Here is a 15,145-nt window from a genome sequence, read left to right on the forward strand (position 1 = left end):
GAATCTATCCAAAACGAAACACAGAGAAAAAATAATTTTTTTTAAAAAAGGAAAAAAGCATCAGTAAGCTGAGAACAACTTCAAGTGTCCCAGATTAGAAGACTGAATATGTCCATTCTTCCCAAATTAATGTTCAGGTTTAATCTCATTCAATCCAATTTATAATAAGCTTTTCTTTTAATGTAACAAAATAATTCCAGAAGTCATCAGGAAAAATAAGAAAGTGCAAGCTGTTAAGAAAATTTTGTAAAGGAAATATAATGAAGAAGTAGATAACTATTTCTACCAAGTATTTAAACATACTCCAAAAAGACAATGATTACAACAGTGAGGTGCTAACATGAGAACAGCTGAGGCAGTGGACTAAAACAGGGGTCAGTGAGACAGATCATGGGGCTAACCAGAACTTAAAACATAATTAAAGTGGTACCACACAATTTTAAAAGGAAATATTATTCAATAATAACAAAATTATTATTCAATAATAATTATTCAATAATTAGTCTGGGTTGTTTTGGTAATATTTGAAATAAAGTACCATTTTAGTTCAGAGGTTCTTAACGTTTGGCTCATGGACCATTATGCTTCATTGAGCTTCAAGGTATCTGTGAAAGTGGAGTGAAAAATGACTTATTTTTCCTTCAACTTTCTTCTTGAAACTAAATCCATACGGAGGAAAAGAATCTTTATAATGTCATATTAAGTTTTTAAGGGATTTTACATCATCAGATAATATTTCATTGTCACCATTGTCATGTTATAACACCTAGAAGAGTTTCCCATTAATGAGAAAGAAAGAACATTCCTACCATTATGATTAGGGGCTCTGGTTTTGTTTATACTAAGTTTAATTAAAGGTAAAATAATTAAAAAAAAAGAACCATTATAAAGTATAAATCGTTTGAAATGTCTTGAAGCAACATATAGGCTGCTTATCAAGTTGAAAAGCAGAAAAAACATTCAGAATTGGAAAGAGCTTGGAGAAGCCACGTACCCTAGAAATGACAAACATGGTCTGTGGCTTGGAACAGAGGAAAAACCAAAGCAGTTTTCTATTGCAAATAATGCCACCCACTCCAAAACTGCTATTTCTTCTAACATTTGAACATTTTGAAGCAGGTCTAGGAGGAACTGATAACTATGAAATAACTAGTGAAACCTCTGATGCTCTCAGCACAGCCAACTCTGTTTTTCATCCATTACTGGCATTCCTATTTCATGAGACCCCTGTAAAATTTTCAAAAACTACCATCATCTTGAAATGGTATTTCCAAGTAAATATCTGACTGGAAAAAAACTTCCAGAACTCTGGGCACAGATTAAGTGTCTCTGACATTTGGCTGTCCATTTGTTTTTGCTGCTTCGGAAAAGAAGCTTCAGACGTCAATGTGACTGCTCGCTTCCTGTATCAGCAGGCATGGGCGCCAGATGTTCTGCCACTGTCACTGAATGAAGGCTTGCCTAACGCTGTGAGAAGCATCGACTTCATCAGGGCCAGGCGGCTGAATCATTTTCTCAGGATCTTTTTTCAAGAAATGGGAGCAGAATGGGAACAGTTCTTCACTTACTAAATAGAAATTTGCTAGATTTCTGTAGGAAAGTCTTGAAATGCTCGATTAAACTTTGGGTAGAAATTTTACCTTTTTTAAACAGAAAAGGAAAGGAGTCTACTCTCTCATGGTTTAGCCTACTTGGACAATATTTTCGGCCATGTCTTTTGGTTAAAGGCCTGCAGTCAACATCACGTGCGCTGTTCAAGAATGGAGAGCTCCTGTTCTGTAAGAGAGCAGTCGCTAGGAGCTCAGAGTTCTTCCAACACTGAAGAAAGACCTTCTGCAATCTGGAGTTAAGGGTGACCAAACTTCTTCCAATTTCTCTGCAGGCAGAAGCAAACATGTGCCAAATTCTTAAAGGTTACTTTTGATTAAGATAATCTGAAGATCGAAATGTGGACTTACAATCCAAAATTTGGCGATATGGATGAACATCAATGACTTGGATTTTGCCAAAGATAATAACTTTAGTGAATTGGGGGCAGAGGGAATTATTCAAAATGAATTCAACTGTTTCTGAACTCAAGCCTATCCTCACTTGGCAAAGTGTGCTACAGAATTTGATTCCATTTGCTATTGTGTGCTTTCATAAGCCAGGGTTTGCAACACTTTTGCCATCAAAATAAAACAAAACAAAAATCAAAACTGATTGGATGTCAAGCATGACACATACGTTGTCAGATGGAAACCATTCAAAACTTTCTCCTACTTCAAGTCAAATCTCAACAGCCTTCACACTGAAAGTTGGTGAAAAGCTGAATTGAAGTTCAAGTTTGCGTAGAAATTTTTGTTTTATTTCCTTTTTATTGTGAAGTGGGTATTAATTTTTGCATTAAAAATGAGTGAGAGAGGTATAGGTTTGTAAAGAATGTTTTTCCTACTTTTCTATGTGTAATTAATGTCTAATATCATAAAAATAAATTCTATCTACATTTCTCTGCATCTGTTTAGGTACTTTTTTTCTGTAAGTTCACAAAGTTCAGAGTTTCAAAGAGATCTATGATTCAAAAAGCTGGAAAGAAAACTACTCCTCTGATTTAGATATTGACCTCAGATAACACACAGGTAATTTCACAACAATTCGAGAATTATATGCAAAAAAAATCAAACCACAACACTTAGAAGAAAATATAGATAAATATTTAGCACATCTCAGGCTGAGAATCTGCTTTTTGAACTAAAAAGGAGGAGAAAAATAAATAAAAAATAAAAAGATCATTCTTGAGCTCAATAACTTAATTTCAAATCATTTCTATCCAAGGGAACAATCCAAAATGCAGACCGAGATTTTATGAAGAAATTATTCATTACAGTTTTATTGACTAAAAAAATAAAAATCAGTCTAAGTTAAGGGACTGGTTAAGTATATCAAGGTACACACATACAACAGAATATGCATGGATGAGTGAGGTGGGCCTGCTTGGGTGTTAGGAGCAATGGAGACTGGTGGTTTGAAGGGTGAGCACTTCATCTATGGAAGGTAGCAACTCCTTGATTCCCATCAGTTGTTGGCTTTGTGGAAACATGGGCCCTGTGTTGCCAGACTCCTGTTTTTTAAAACTTTTTAATTGGAAATAATTTCAAATTTACAAAAAGTTGCAAAAATAAGAAATAGTAAAAGAACACCTACACCCTTGATTCAGATTATTGTTAATATTTGACTCCATTGTTTTCTCTTTTTCTCTGCACACATATACATATACACACACTGTGTGTTTGTGTGTGTACACACACACTTTTTTTCTGAACCATTTGAGGGCATGTTACACATATCATGGCCCTTTACTCCTGAATACCCCATTGTGCATTTCCTAAGAACAGAGACCGTACTACTTTGAGGTGGGACATGCGGAGCGGGATGAGGAAGGGAGAGCGTGAGGAGGTCGTCTCCCCACGGCCTCCAGTCAATCAGCCACTCGCCCTTGCTGCAACACCCAACAGAGGTTGAAAAGTGCTACACTGGACAATTGTCACTCCATCAGTAAAAACAATACCTCCAAAATACGTAAACTTATTTATATTTATTTAAAAATTGGATATATGTACTAATTTACTAACGTATTATGTACCTTATATATCCCACTTAAAAAATGATGAGATAAAATTAAATACAAATATAAGTTTTAAAGTTGCCTTCCTGTGCCCTGGCAGGTGCGCCCCTCCCACTTTGGGGGACATTGTTGCACACCATGGTGGCTAAAGAGGGAAGAACTGTCACCCTTTCCAAAGCTGAGTCTGGGTTCTGCTCCCCAGACTGTACCTCCTTCACATCTGCCGGCTCTCTATCACAACACACTGCTTCATCGCCGTCACAGCTTCTCACTACCGGAAGTCTTCTGCTTATTTACGTGTTTATTCCCCCCACCCCACACACTAGGATACAAGCTCCATGAGAGCCAGGATCTTGCCTGTCTTGTTCATTCCTAATTCCTCCACACCGAGAACAGGGCTTGGTGCACGGTGGGTGCTCATTAGACACTTATGCACAGCTGCTCCTCGCTGGCTCACATTCCAGCTCTTTGGTGCTCCATTCTCCTGGCAGGCAACAGGGCAGGTCCCCCGACCCCCTGCAGGAAGCAAACAACACCCTATCCTGCTTCTTAGCCTGGCTCCTCCACTTTAGAGACCTCCCGGAGAAGGTGAGTGGCTGAGGACAATCTTGCTCTTCAAGGAAAACACAGGCCCGCGATCTCAAAGCCAGAACCTAACATATACACATAATTATAGAATTTTTAAAGGCATTTCTTTTAAAAAATATATCATTTATTTCTAAGCTGAACTATCATTTTTGCACAAAAGTTATCATTCTCACTCAGTGGAGTCAAGCTGTTCTTGGAGTTTCTGTCCTGGGAGGAAAGAGAGAAACATGTGCAGGTACCTGATGGTTTTCCACACATCGAAGCCATCCAGAGGCTTGGTGCCATTTGTGCTGCCCCCGGCCAGCCTCACGAGAGTCGGCAGCCAGTCGGAAATGTGGATGAGCTCCCGGTTCTTCACACCTTTCTGTTTCAGCAACGGGCTTGCCACGAAGCCCACGCCTCGAACGCCTCCTTCCCACAGGCTCCATTTCCTTCCTCGAAGGGGCCAGTTATTGCCCCCCGCCAAAGTCTGCCCTCCATTATCTGAAACACAATTAGGTCTTGGCATGAGGACAGTGTTAACTATCACATACTACATTTAAGAACAGAAGACTTCTACGCACGTTATCAAATGGTGCTTAACAACTAAAAAAGAAAACTCCTGCTTACCCTCTCCCGTACCAACTACTCTCCTCCCACCCAATACTACCCTCTATTACACAGACACAACCAGAGCGCAGCACGGCACATATCTGACACAAGACCTTTACCTCCTCCATGGACGGGGCCACTGGAAAACAAGGAGATCCCCTGAGGGTAACTGCTTGGGATAGAGCCCTGTGCTAGTCAATGACTAGGCTTCAAACGCATGCGTGCAACTTGTGTAACACAGGAGAATGAAGCCAGGTGAGCTGGGCCCCTCCAGTACACGAAAAGAGACCCCTGAGTGAGTTTTGCTTACTGACCTAAAGCTCCTGACAAGTGGGGACAGGGGACATTTTTATTTTCCTCCTGGAAAAATTTTCAAACATTTAAACTGGTGACTGAATTAACATTCTATTCCCTGGTGATTTGAACTCTTTCTTAAGTGTGACAGTTGAAGATTTCATCAGTGGGCTAAATGTCTCTGTAAACAGAGCAGGCGAGTGGAAAAAATAATCACAAGAAAATTTCCTCTCTTCTCGACAGGATGACAAGACAAAACTTCATCGTGCGCTGTGCGCCAGGGAAGAGAAGGTTTCGCTTCCAAGACAACGGAGGGAATGGAGGACATTGGTGAAGCCAAAGGAGAAGTTATAAGAGTGACTTAAGTATCTTACCAGCTGGCAGGGCTCAGAGTTAGAAATTAAGTTGGGCTGTAGAAAGTAAAAAGTGATATTTATTGGTACTAAGGTTGTAGAATCATATTATCTCCAAAAGTATGCATACATGTAGGTGACTTAAGAGACACATTTTAAATGACACTTATTTGCATGTATACTATATTTCAATTAGTTTTTTAAAAACCACGTTATCCAAATGAACCACATGAGGGCAGGATGGCACACCTGCTCTAGAGGACGCTATATATTAAATCTAACACAGAAATCAAGATCTATCAAAGCCACAGGATACACATGGAGGGAAAGAGAACTAATATTTGTTAAGCACTACCAGGCACCAGGCACCACTTTAATTTCACATTTTCTCTCACAGAATCTGGAGTCTGACAGACCTGGAATTGGAGCCTGATGCCAGCCACTCACTAGCTGTGTGAGATACTGCCTCAGTTTCCTCCTCTTTAATGTAGAGATAATAACTCCTACTTCATGTATTATGGTGAGAATTAAATGACACCATTTATGACAATTGTTTTCCTGGGTACTTGGCACAATCTAATGCTCAATAAACGGCAGCTAATATTTACAACAACCCAAATAGTCTAACATTATAACTGTTTTGTCACCTACTCCCACAAATGAGATTTTAAAAGGCTAAATAACTAATAAGTGGCAAAGCCAGGATTCAAACACCAGGTGTGAAACACCTGTGTGACTCCCAGGTACCTTCTGTCCCCACTGTGCCATGCTCCTGATGTCCCTGGTGTGGCATGGGTTTTATACCTATGGGCCACATAAAGCTTCATTTCCCTATGAAAACCATAAGCACCATGAATCTCAGCAAAGTGTACACTTTTCCTATGACACAGCAGAAGGACAGCTATTTCAAGGTGATGATAATTCCTTTAGAGGACCCTTTGTTGCTGGTCGGTAGGAAATTCAAGGCTCTACTGCCCAAGAGACTTCTGATCAAGCCCTTAACACACCAGGTCCTCGGTTCTTTTCTGTGCCTTGTGAAGGGGAGGGAGTAGAGTCTTGAGCTACATCAGATGAAGGCAACAATTCTGCAGCACATGGGTGGGTAACTATCAATCTCTTTGTTTGCTGTCACAGACTTACAAGAACCTTTCCTTAAACCTCACATCTCTTCTTGACAAAAACTCAAAGCTCAAACAGTCACCCAAGCTAGTTTATTAAATACACATTCTATTTCACATGAGCAGACCTGTAGATTCAAAACAAGGTACACCATCTTTAGACAGAGGGAATTCCTCCATGTTCCTCATACTTCACAGAGTATTAGTCACCGATACCCAATGTATCAAAACTTAAAGAAGGTGCCATTCATGTGATACAAAAATACACTGGAGGGCCAGCCCCAGCGGCCTGGTGGTTAAGTTTGGTGCTCTCCACTTCAGCGGCCTGAGTTCAGTTCCTGGGCATGGACCTACACCACTCGTCTGTCAGTGGCCATGCTGTGGTGGTGGCTCACACACAAAAAGAGGAAGATTGGAGGCAGATGTCAGCTCAGGGCAAATCTTCCTCAGCCAAAAAAAAAAAAAGAAATACACTGGAAAGAAATGTTTACACTCTAGCTGTGAGGTCAAGAATGGCTGAAACAGCACTATTATGTTGCTCTGTTGTCTGGATTGCTGTAAATGATACTAGCTCAATGCTTGTGTATAAGATGCCTGTTGTCTCCATTTTAAATGGATACACTCCTTTGAAATATTATATGTCTCTTTCAGTTCCACATAGTTGTTAGTGCTCAATACAAAAATGTTGGATGATGATGGTGGTAGAAATAAGAGTGGAGATGATGAGAATAAGGGTGGCTGGGTCTGGAATCTGATTCTAGGAGCAGCCCTTTAGGTATGACTCAGAAAGGAAAATACTCTGGGCTGTAAAGAGAATTTGGCCACTGTTACTACAGTAGGAGCTGGAAGGTGTTTCCACACCTTATTGGGGGAGGGCGCTGATGCAGAGAGCGAGGCTGTTTTTGCCATTAGCTCATGTGATGTTTTTGCCATCAGTAATGATAAGCTATTCTACCATCCGTTATCAACGTGGCTTCCTCTGCCATTGTTTCAAGAGCACTCCAGAGAGAAAGCACTGTTAATTGACACACCTGCAATTTGTCCTCTGGGGCTGCCCTGTCATGGAGCCAACTGCAGACTTCGCTGCATGGAGAGGGCAGTTCAGCTTTGCCAGGGGCTTGTCTCTCCACAGGTGGCACCCAGCTGATGGTTACCACTTACCAGCAAAGGGGCAGAATCCAAAAACTCAGGCCTTTGAGAAATAGGGTGCTGTCTATTAGTTCTAGTCCAGTCTTGCCGGTATTTCAAAGAGTTGGACATAAAATTGATCAGAGTAACAGAAAGAATAAAATCAGCTCATTTGAAACAGGTAGAAAAGGGGTTTCCTATGTTGCTCACTGAAGTCTGACATAAATTAAAATTTACAAAGACAATGGAACCACCACCATTTCAAACATGTTTCTTTTCATTTTTCCTCCTAATTTTCTCTTGGGCAAAAGTTAATTTTTGTTCTTGTTAAGAACTAATTTTCAAGAGAAATTTTTCTTGTTTCATTTCCTGACTGACTTCTGAAAAAACTTCCAAATCAAAATAAGATGACTCCAGCTAGTAAAGGAAGCTATGGAACATTTTTTTTTTCCAGGGAAATAGTTTTTCAGCCATATTTTTGGCAGAGGAAAAACCTAATTATAAAACCTTTGCTGTCTAGAAAAGAAATGTCAAAATAAAACAAATGCTGTCATATACAGATGGTAAAGCTCACTTTATTATTCATTATTGAACAAAAATAACTGTCAAAAAGTCATGGAAAAACATCAGTTAGCCAAAGATCTGAGCAAAAGCATTAAGTATACAACAATGAAGCCTCATCCATATCCAGCTGATAAAAATTAAGATGGAACCACGACAACAACATTAGTTTTTAGGACTACTCCCCAACAATGTAATGTTGTGGCTTGGCTGTGAAAGGCTGCCCTGAGCATAAGCGTATACCTCTCTCTCACTGCCCCTCCCCATGGATCCTTCACCCCGGGCTTACCCAAGACATTCTCCTCACTCTGACTCAGGGATCCTGGAAGGAAAAGCAAGAAAGTCTCCAGCAGCCTTGCCCCAGGGCCTGGACTTCCCTCTAACAGGGCCAGCAACGTGCGTGTGACAGATAAGTAGACGACACGATTTCAAATACCAAAAAGCCTCTTTGTCCAAAAAAAGGACATGCTTGCTGATGGCTGGTTCCTTTAGATTAATTTTTTTAATTACTACCTTGCAAATTGGAGAGTTAATATGTGTCTTAGTAGTCATCTAAAAGATTAGGTAAATTCAATCTTCTACTAAAAGATTTTGGAGAAAATACCCAGATACTCCATTTACAACCTGAAGTTTTTCTCTTTCCCTCTAGATCTACATTTAATCATTTCTGATTGAATGTGCATTCACTTCTGCCAAGTCTATCTTCAAATGGGTTCCAATCCACCCTCCTTCTCCAGCCCCACTGCCTTGGGTCTGACACTCCTCTCATCTGGTCTCCTGGGGTAACAGACAGACTGCTTCGCGTTGCCCTCAAAAGCGTCTTTGTAAAGCCCCAAACCAACCAGGCCACATCTGTGTTTCAAGACCTCTGACTGCTTTCCAATCAGGAAAAAGTTCAAACTTCTGCCCAACATATAGAATCCTTCGCATCTGGCCCCAACCTACTTTTTGGGCATCAACTCCTGCCGTTCCCCGTAAAAGTGCCCTGGGCTTTAGTCACACAGAACTAACTTCTCCCTGTTGGTAGAACAAGTCATGCCCTTTCATGCTGACTTTGCCTTGTACATGGTGGCTTCTTGGCCTAAAATGCCCACTTCTTCTCTCCTGCATGACTTAAATTTTAAGTTCCAGGTTTAATGCCACATCTTCTGTGAACCTTTTACTTATTCCTCCAGACAGTCTTTATCGCTCCTCTGCACTTCTGCTCTTCATAGATACCTTTTCTATTGTATTCATCTCTGAATATTGTTAATTAGTCGTTCATGGGTCTGTCTTCCTCATGAACTCTGCCTCTCGAGAGCAAGAGCAATGTCTCACTCTTCTTTGCACTCCCAGGGCCTTGCATGGGATCTGCCAAAGAGAAGGGCTAAAAATTGGGGGGAGAATGGGACAAATAAGTGAATGGAGAAAAGGCCACCAAAAACAGAGATTGAAGGCACTAAAAATTAACTTTGATTACTGCACAGTTTTTTCTGAGCCTTCATCCAGCCACTCCACAATCTTGACTTTTAGGAGGCTGTTCTGTACACAGATGCTGCTTATTCTACAGGAGGGGGTGCTCCTGGACCCCTGTGAGGATTTAAGTAAATCAAACCCACAGATACCAGGATCATTTGTCCAATCTGGCACCTGGGCAGTTACTGTGAAGTCAAAGGGGTTGTGTGAGAGCATGTGAGGAAGCATGGTCCTGGCTTGGAAGAGAATCCTCACTCACTCCTTTAACAAATCTTTCTGGAGTGCCCACCACATACCAGGGACCACTCTAGCTTTGGGAACACGGCAGCAAACAAGAGAGACAAGGTCCTCTCTCTCATAGAGTGAGTAGAAAAAGAGGTAAGATCTCTCCATCTGTAGTAAGTGGTGACCAGGCCTCTCGGAGGAGCTGAAACCAGAAGACGGGACAGAGCCAACTATGACAGAGAGGAGAGCCTAAGCACAGGGAGGAGGAGGCTTGGGGCCCCATTCAATTACACTTTAGATAGTGGGGTGTTCTGTGTCAAGGCTTCTTTGTAATTAAAGACTAAATTAACTATACTCTTAAGAACACTCTGTTGCCTGAGCTTAAGGAAAACTTGCGCTGAATAACGACTAGATATAAACAAAAAGACGTTTAGCTGTTTTATGACTGTCATCATTTTTGTCTGTTGTCCCTACTGCTACATTTCTAATTTCACTGAAATGTATTCGAGGGATAGGAGTTAAGTGCTGTGAGCTGGGGCAAGTTACTCTGTCTCTGAGCCCAAGTTTCCTCATTTGAAAAATGAAGATAACGACAATACCCAACCTCAATATAGTGCGTGGCACAGAAGTAGTACTCAATAAATATCAGTTATTTTTTTCTGTGTTTGTGAGGAACATTAGCCCTGAGCTAACATCTGTTGCCAATCCTCCTTTTTTTTGCTGAGGAAGATTGGCCCTGGGCTAACATGCGTGTCCATCTTCCTCTACTTTACATGGGACACCACCAAAGCATGGCTTGACAAGTGGTGCGTCGGTCCGCTCCCGGGATCCGAACCTGCAAACCCTGGGCCAGGGAAGCAGAGTGCACGCACTTAACCACTATGCCACCGGGCTGGCCCCTCAATAAATATTAGTTATTTTGGTTGATGATAATCACCACCATAAGCAGCAGCAGCACTGAAATATGCAGAGCAGAACAGGCTCCTATATGGGTATTATTAAATACATGCTAGTTTTAGGTATTATAACCACACTCTAAAACACCACACTTCCATAAAAAAAGAGTATTCTAAGCATAGAGCGTTCTATAGGTTGTATTCCCCTCCCTGTAGGTAATTTCTTGAGAGTCACAAAAATACAATGAATCATGGGGGGGGTTTGTTGTTATTCTTGGGGCAGAACCAGGGTGACTCCTTTCTGTTTTCATGAGTTTAAATAAGGTACATCAGTTATCAAAGAAAGAGGTACAATAACCAGAGCTTACGGTTCAAATGAAACGTCGGAAACCAAATCTTTATTCAGATGTTCATTCGAATATTTGAAGGGGTTTTAAATGGTTTGCAGCATGCAGGGCAGATAAATGCTCTGACTCCCAACTCCTAGTCAGACACTAATCAGCCTTTCCATCTTGATTAAAGGCACCAGCAAGGGGAGCGTTCTGCTGCGGCAGCATTAGCAGGACTCTGATGGAATGGAATTGGCAGCCAGACGCCAATTAACTGATGCAGCCACCAAAAGAGCTGAAGATAGAGGAAGACGGATGCCGGGAGGGAAAGGGCAAAATCAGGAATGAATGGGGATTAAAAAGAAAAAGATTACACAGGGTTGTACTAAAAGATTTCCTTATTTTAATGAGGCTAATATCGCTGCTTATAATGATGAGATACCAATGAGATTTTATCTCTCCTTTAAAATTTATTAAGGATGAAAAGATTCAAAAGTCTGTTGAAAGATTGAAAACATTTGGTCTCTAAAAGTTAAAATGGAACCGGGAACTGGAAAAGAGTGTCCTGATTTAATACATATTGGTAGGCAAACAACTGAACTTTCTTCTGTAGTTTACAGGTAGTCACAGATCTTGGACAGCCTTAAATGAAAGTGGTAAGATAAGTAAAGATGTTGTGAGTTACTCTCACTTGGGAGGCCCAGGTACTGCTGGATCCCCAACAAGTAGCACAGAGGCCTCGGGTTTGGAATAGTCAGGGCCAGCAAAAGTACCAAATGTTTGTTCTATGCTTTTTTACAACTAAAGTCCTCCTTGTTTCCCTGCAGTGTGATCTTGAAAGAATGCTTGATACTTGTTAACTAATGGAGTTATGAATTTCAGGGCAGACTAAAATTATTTGGCACCTGGAGGGAGTATCACAGTTTATTCACAAATTATTTGGCTCCCCTTCCACACCCGAAACCCCTTTAAGGTGGCCAGATAAGTTTTTACTAGGTAGCTGTTTATCTGCCAGTAATGCCAGTCAAGAAGTAACAGATGAAAGAAGTATCACAGAAGAGTCTGGCAGATTCTAGGATAGCAGGAGAGAAGCGAAAATACCATCAACAGATGGATGAAAGGAGAGTTGTGGTTTTAAAATCGCAAGTGTATGGTGAGAAAGACAGGAACTGAGGTCAACGATTTTTCAGAGAATTAACCCAGAGAAAGCTCACATTTTCTATTTGGGCAACTAGCATCAACTACTTTAATTTCTTTATGTTTCCAAATATATTACACAAGTTAATTTGTTCTGAATTTACCCTTGAAGCAGAAACAACATTTTCCTGGATCTCTTCTTCACATGCTTTTAGGGTTACTCAGAAAAACCCAGAAACCAAACCAAGTGGACAGCCAGTTTTGTCTCCCCAAAGCCCTGCTCCGAAGTTTGCTATATGCTAAGGATCGCCCTGGTGTGTGGGTGTCTAGTTGTGGTGAGGGAGACAAAGAAAGTCCTGAGAACACTGATCAGCACAATCCTCTTGGAAGAAAAACAGAAGAGTGAAACATTTAATGGCAAAAATAAAAATAACTCAATACACCTAAATATTAAGAAGTTTGTGAAAAGAATTTCAAATATTGAATGCATACTGAATAAAGGTATGAGAAAGAGATTCCCTTTGGATCTGTGGATGACACTCGCTCCAAAGCCCAAGTAAAACAAACTCTGAGTCCTCAGATTCCGGGTCCTCCTGACCACGCGGGACATCAGGACCCCTTCTGACCAGGGTTCACAGTGAGAGTGAGGAGAAATCCTGGTGACAGGGGACATCCCAAGCACGTGAAGACAGCACTGGCTGTTGGGAGTGAAGGCGGCTGGCAGAGAAGAGAGAATGTGGGAAGCAGCCTGGGTCTCCATGCCTAAGGAGAGGCAAGTGGCTAACCAGAGGCTTTCGCAGGAGACAAAGGGATGCTGAGAGAGAGAGAGGTCCAGTTATCTGGGAAACTCAGCATCTTCTAAACAGCCATGAACTAAGATAAAAAACAAGACTAAACAATCAAACAAATCAAAACAAACACCCCTGGGTAACCACAATAGGCATCACCAAGTCCCTGCAATCAACTGGATCCTAACTCAGAGCCTGCTTAGTCTCAGACACAGTTCTAAAAGTACATACGGTGTGGTGTTTGGCTTCCTAACTTGATAGCAGGCTAGAATCTGCAAATTGGGAAGGAATTTGCTGGAGATGGTCTCCGTAGAGATCATCCTAAGAGTAAGGGAAGAAGAAGAAAAAATATGAATTTTAAAAGTAGACCACACGGGGCCGGCCTGGTGGCGCAAGCGGTTAAGGGCGCGTGCTCTGCTGCGGCAGCCCGGGGTTCGCTGGTTCGGATCCCGGGCGCGCACTGACACACCGCTTGTCTAGCCATGCTGTGGTGGCATCCCATATAAACTGGAGGAAGATGGGCATGGATGTTAGCCAGGGGCCACTCTTCCTCAGCAAAAAGAGGAGGATTGGCAGATGTTAGCTCAGGGCCGATCTTCCTCACAAAAAAAATAAAATAAAAAAATAAAAGTAGACCACAAACTAAAAATGTATTTACCTGTTTTTCCAAAGCTAAGTGATCCACACTTTTGTATATTAAGGACACTGCTGTATGAAGCATAACACAGTAACTAAAAAATTAAAATGATGACCCTATGCCATTAAGACATAAGAGATTGGTGGCATAGTTAAGAACAGCTTAGACCTAGAAAAAGGTTCATATTCCATATTCACTGATTCTCTCTACATCAATGGAGTGTGACCACCTTCACGTGTCATCTTCTAGCAGAGGTCATATCTACAAGCACAAGAAACTTCTACTGTCCTGGCATAGGGTTAAACCTATACACTGAAAAGAGAGGAAATGATTACAGGTCAAGCAGGGTGCCTCATGTGCCTCACAGGAGGATGTTTTGAAATACTAAGTCGGGGCTTTTCTCATGCCTGGTAATTCCTGTCACCCTGTGACCTTCCACCTGGAAACTAGGCAGGGCAATGGGTGAATGGCCTCAGGGAAGGGAGAGTCAGCACGTGGATGAGCTGCAAGATTCAGCTTAAAGATTCCTCAGAGCCAGTTAGGGGAAGAGAGAGGACCGGAAGCAGAGCGAGAAGATGTGGCTGTGCCCCTAAGAAGGCGCTCTGGGCCCTGCCCTCACGTCTGCGTCCCAGGGTAGAGGGAGTGATAGACGTGGGTATCTAAGAGCAGAAACAACATGTGTTTCATTCTCCAGTGCAGCCTGGCGGCAGGGGAGGGGACAGCAAAGCTCCTTGCATTTCCCTGTGCCCACGGTGGTGTGGCAGCAGACGGCAAGGGTTGCAGGCTCAGAGGCCCTCACACCTCAGTGTGGAAGAGGTTGCAGCCTCACTGATGAACAGTTTTCTTTTGCTGTTGAGAAGAGTACAGCTGTGCCAAGTCTCTGCAGGCAAGGAGGTGGCAGCCTGATCTAGATGGGTGACACAAAACAGCCAGACAGGAGCAGGAAGGTTTCTGCAGAGAGGAAGTGGGGATGATGACTGTGGACTACCTGCTCCCCTCAGCTCCAATGCTTTGGCTCCCTGGAGGGGAGCCAGGGATGGGACAAGGAGACCCTGAATTAACTGAGTGATCTAAATAGACTGAAACCAGGTTTCCTCCACCCAGCAGAACTGAGACCCCAGCAGTACTGAGTTCAGTCACAGGGAGAAAAAAAAAAAGAAGCAGGTTACACTTCTTGCACGTCTACCTTTGTGCATTAAAACCTGAGATTACCACGCGTATGTGTGAGCACTACAGCTGCAAGCTGTGTTTGATGGATATAATATTTGCGTGAGGTTATTTTGCATGTGAAACAGGTGGTGAATCTGTTTTTATTGTTGTGGTTGTTTTGCTTTTATTACAGATGTGGTAATATATGACCCACCTGTGGACTCATTCACACATTTTACCTTTTTATCGAATAGCAACTATAATAACTGGGAACGTTTTGAAATAGGGAAAA

General features: G+C 41.9%; 1 protein-coding gene across 2 annotated transcripts in view; it reads right to left on the minus strand.

Moving 5' to 3' along the window:
- The window catches only part of ARSB (arylsulfatase B), a 165,123-nt gene that overhangs the window by 78,990 nt on the left and 70,988 nt on the right, over positions 1 to 15,145 (minus strand). The window contains exon 5 of one of the 2 annotated variants that reach the window (XM_058567979.1): positions 4,432 to 4,675. The exons of the other annotated variant lie outside the window; for it this stretch is intronic. Coding sequence (XP_058423962.1) covers positions 4,432 to 4,675 — 244 coding nt within the window. The remainder of the gene's footprint in view (positions 1 to 4,431; positions 4,676 to 15,145) is intronic. 2 annotated transcript variants of the gene reach the window in all.

This window comes from Diceros bicornis, chromosome 1 (genome assembly GCF_020826845.1).
Source record: "Diceros bicornis minor isolate mBicDic1 chromosome 1, mDicBic1.mat.cur, whole genome shotgun sequence".
Lineage (NCBI taxonomy): Eukaryota > Metazoa > Chordata > Mammalia > Perissodactyla > Rhinocerotidae > Diceros > Diceros bicornis.